General features: G+C 37.7%; 1 protein-coding gene across 2 annotated transcripts; it reads left to right on the top strand.

The window, feature by feature from the left end:
- The first annotated feature begins 723 nt into the window (after positions 1–723).
- Positions 724–4,015, top strand: LOC111796480. Of its 2 annotated transcripts, XM_023679116.1 has the most exons (3): positions 766–833; positions 1,743–1,911; positions 3,641–4,015. In XM_023679116.1, exons 1-3 carry the CDS (start codon positions 791–793, stop codon positions 3,843–3,845), a joined length of 417 nt encoding a protein of 138 aa, XP_023534884.1. In that variant the 5' UTR covers positions 766–790; the 3' UTR covers positions 3,846–4,015. The 2 variants fall into 2 exon arrangements, with proteins under 2 accessions (XP_023534885.1, XP_023534884.1); XM_023679117.1 differs by lacking the exon at positions 1,743–1,911 and having other exon boundaries at positions 724–1,002.
- The last annotated feature ends 568 nt before the right edge of the window (positions 4,016–4,583 follow it).

Below are 4,583 nucleotides of genomic sequence, written 5' to 3' on the forward strand. Positions count from 1 at the left end.
AGCATACTCCATAACCTCTTTGTTTCCCGTCTAAACAAGAAATCCCCTCTACATTCGAGATAGGTCAGCAAGTGCAAGTGGACATCCTATNTCCCTAAGGGGTATATATATATGGTTAAGTTTACCGTATATAGTTTTAACCCGATATAATAATCTATTATATATACCAGCTTTTTAATAAATTGTTTACGATGTATAACCATTGATTAAGCTATAAATAATCAGCATACTTCATAACCTCTTTGTTCCCCGTCTAAACAAGGAATCCCCTTTACATTCGAGATAGGTCCCCAAGTGCAAGTGCAAGTGGACATCCTAGNCCCCTCTACATTCGAGATAGGTCAGCAAGTGCAAGTGGACATCCTATAAATTATATTGTTATAACTGATCTCACCCATGTTTTCTAATTTCTAATTTTTATACATGAGTGTTGGAGTTTTTTTTTTTTTTTTTNATTTTTTTTTTTTTTTTTTTTTTTTTTTTTTTTTTTTTTTTTTTTTTTTTTTTTTTTTATGACAAAAATTTCTCAACGTTCAAATGGTTAAAATAAAATAAAGNTTTTTTTTTTTTTTTTTTTTTTTTTTTTTTTTTTTTTTATCTTATTTTAACAAAAATTTCTCAACGTTCAAATGGTTAAAATAAAATAAACTAAAATAAAAATTCCGGATAAGGTAGGAGTCGATGAAACCAATTCCAAGTGGCATAAGAACAGATTTATGGGCAAAAGGATAATTGATAATATAGCCCTAAAAATAGGGGAAATCAAATAGTGAGGATCTTGGGAGTTGCGATGGCTTCCGCAGTGAACGGTTTCTCATTACTAAATTTAAAACCCCCCACTTCCCTCAGTAAACCCAGAAACCTCTCTTTGAACTTCGCGAAAAGGGCACCATCACTTCAGATTCGAGCCGATTCCATGGCGACTGAGAGGCTGGGCATCAAGGTTGAGAAGAATCCGCCTGAATCTAAGCTTACTGAACTCGGCGTTCGTCAATGGCCCAAGTATTTTGATTTCTATATCTCTTTTCTTGATTGTTTTCTCCTTTTAATTGCTGCAATATCATTGTTTCGGCCGCCTAATGTTTACTGGTTGTTGATGTTGATGGCCCGATTGGCTGTTCTTTTTATGATCTAGCCTTGATATTAGCGATGTTAGGAGTTTTGGAATTGGGTTTCAATCTGTTTTGAGAGTTTATGAATGTTTATTAATAGATGGATGATTGGATGCTTAAGGTGTTGTTATTTTGATATTTGATCGCTTGAAGTTTCTGGTTGGACGTTGTGCATATTGTCATTTCTTGTTTGGTTGTTAGGCAGGTAGCTAAGACTAAGACTAAGAAGAACGATTAGGAATCCTGACCTCCACGATGATATGATATTGTCTACTTTGAGCATAAGCTTTACTTTTGGTTTTTACAAAAGGTCTCGGAGATGTATTCCTTACTTATAAATCCGTGATCATTTCTTTGATTAGTCAATGTGGGACTCCCGCCCCTTGAACAAAGTACATCATAGAGCCTCCCTGAGGCCTATGGAGCTCTCGAACAGCCTCTCCTTAATCGAGGCTTGACTCTTAAAGAGTACTCGAACAAAGTACATCTTTGTTCGACACTTGAGTCATTTTTTACTACACCTTTGAGGCTCACAAATTCTTTGTTTGACGTTTGAGCATTCAGTTGTCATGGTTAAGTTAAGGGCATGACTTTGCTTTTGGTTTTACCGAAAGGTCTCATACCAATAGNCCCCCACTTCCCTCAGTAAACCCAGAAACCTCTCTTTGAACTTCGCGAAAAGGGCACCATCACTTCAGATTCGAGCCGATTCCATGGCGACTGAGAGGCTGGGCATCAAGGTTGAGAAGAATCCGCCTGAATCTAAGCTTACTGAACTCGGCGTTCGTCAATGGCCCAAGTATTTTGATTTCTATATCTCTTTTCTTGATTGTTTTCTCCTTTTAATTGCTGCAATATCATTGTTTCGGCCGCCTAATGTTTACTGGTTGTTGATGTTGATGGCCCGATTGGCTGTTCTTTTTATGATCTAGCCTTGATATTAGCGATGTTAGGAGTTTTGGAATTGGGTTTCAATCTGTTTTGAGAGTTTATGAATGTTTATTAATAGATGGATGATTGGATGCTTAAGGTGTTGTTATTTTGATATTTGATCGCTTGAAGTTTCTGGTTGGACGTTGTGCATATTGTCATTTCTTGTTTGGTTGTTAGGCAGGTAGCTAAGACTAAGACTAAGAAGAACGATTAGGAATCCTGACCTCCACGATGATATGATATTGTCTACTTTGAGCATAAGCTTTACTTTTGGTTTTTACAAAAGGTCTCGGAGATGTATTCCTTACTTATAAATCCGTGATCATTTCTTTGATTAGTCAATGTGGGACTCCCGCCCCTTGAACAAAGTACATCATAGAGCCTCCCTGAGGCCTATGGAGCTCTCGAACAGCCTCTCCTTAATCGAGGCTTGACTCTTAAAGAGTACTCGAACAAAGTACATCTTTGTTCGACACTTGAGTCATTTTTTACTACACCTTTGAGGCTCACAAATTCTTTGTTTGACGTTTGAGCATTCAGTTGTCATGGTTAAGTTAAGGGCATGACTTTGCTTTTGGTTTTACCGAAAGGTCTCATACCAATAGAGATGTATTCCTTTATTAATCTATGGTCATCTTCTTAATTAGCCGATGTGGGACTCCCTCCCAACCATCCTCCCCTCGAACAAAGTACACCATAGAGCCTCCCCGAGGCCTATGGAGTCCTCGAACAGTCTCCCCTTAATCAAGGCTCGACTTTTTTTTTTTTTTTTTGAAGGATTTTGTATGTTGGGATGTGGGGTGTCAAATAACTCATTACAAGTGGGGCATGTCTTTGTCTTACTAGGTTTCAAGATGTATGTTGTTAGTGTTGAGGATTGTTGGAAGGGAGTCCCACATTGGCTAATTAAGGAGATGATCACGGATTTATAAGCAAGAAATACATCCCATTGGTATTTGCTCTTTTTTTACGGAAACCAAAAGCAAAGTCATGAGAGCATATGCTCAAAGTGAACAATATCATACCATTGTGGAGAGTCATGATTCATAATATAGTATCAAACCCATGCCCTTAACTTAGTCATGCTAATCGAATCCTCAAGTATCGAATAAAGAAATTGATAGCCTAGAAGGTGTAGTCAAAAGTGACTCAAGTGTCGAACAAATGGTGCACTTTGTTCGAGGGCTTTAGAGAAGAGTCGAGCCTTGATTAAGGGGAGTATGTTCAAGGACTCCACAGACCTCAAGGGAGGCTCTATGGTGTTCTTTGTTCGAGGAAAGGATTGTTGGGAGGGAGTTCGTAAGTAAGGAATACGTCTCCATTGGTATGAGGCCTTTTGGGGAAACCAAAAGTAAAGTCACGAGAATTTATGCTCAAAGTGGATAATATCATACCATTGTAAAGGTCCGTAGTTCCAATAGTATTATTTCAAAATAGTTTATGCTAATCTGTTCGTCACCAAATTCATAACTAGTACCTTAGTTTTTGCTTTACAAACCAATAAAGATATATAAATTGTTCAACAGAAACTTGAAAGCATGAACTGGAGAGATGGGTTTTTGATTAATTGGATGTTTTGATTGTGAATCCAACAGGTGGGGGTGTGGGCCGAGCAAATTCCCATGGACATATTCGGACAAGGAGACATGCTATTTGCTAGAGGGAAAGGTAAAGGTTACTCCAGCAGGCTCAGATGAGGGGGTCGAGATTGGCGCTGGGGATTTGGTTGTGTTCCCAGCGGGAATGAGCTGCACTTGGGATGTCTCAATTGCTGTGGATAAGCACTATAAATTTGGTTAGTTGTATCTAAAGCCCTTTGTATGTTCATGAACTCCATTGCTCCTTTTCTTTGTTCAATCGAACCGAACCGAACCAAACCGGATTTATAGGTTCTATTACTGAATTGCTTATGCCACAAACTGAGTATCAATCCAAGATCACATTTGAGTTTGATGCTCACAATTAGAACCTAAAGTTTTCCTTCTTGTATCCCGATAGGGAGGGCGCGACGACCCGTCGAATTCACTCAGAAAAATCCTCGAATTGCACATATAGAAAGAAAACGAACTATTTCTATTTTCAGAGCTTAGGTATAGAATGACTTTTTGGTCTCTTTCGTCCGGTGGTTAGGACATTGTCTTTCCATGTCGAAGATACGAGTTCGATTCTCATAAGGAATAGGTATGATTTTCCATGTCGAAGATACGAGTTCGATTCTCATAAGGAATAGGTATGATTTTTACTGATCAAATAAAAATTTCCTCTATTTTTTTGCTTGAAATAGTCTATCTCCTTTAGAATGAATCGTTTTTGAACGAACAAGCAACCCTTTTTTCGAACGAAAATGCAAATTCGAATATTCAAAATACTTTCATCAATCCACTTATGTTCTCCCCATCTTAAAAATTCAAAAGGATATAACAAATAATTTATAACATATTACTTATTTTCCGTGCCCATTTCAATCACATCGTGCTATGTGAACATTTAAGTAATAGCATCGACGACAAAACATAATCAAAATCAAAAGCTGGAACG

This window comes from Cucurbita pepo, chromosome LG06 (assembly GCF_002806865.2).
Source record: "Cucurbita pepo subsp. pepo cultivar mu-cu-16 chromosome LG06, ASM280686v2, whole genome shotgun sequence".
In the NCBI taxonomy this organism is placed as follows: Eukaryota; Viridiplantae; Streptophyta; class Magnoliopsida; order Cucurbitales; family Cucurbitaceae; genus Cucurbita; species Cucurbita pepo.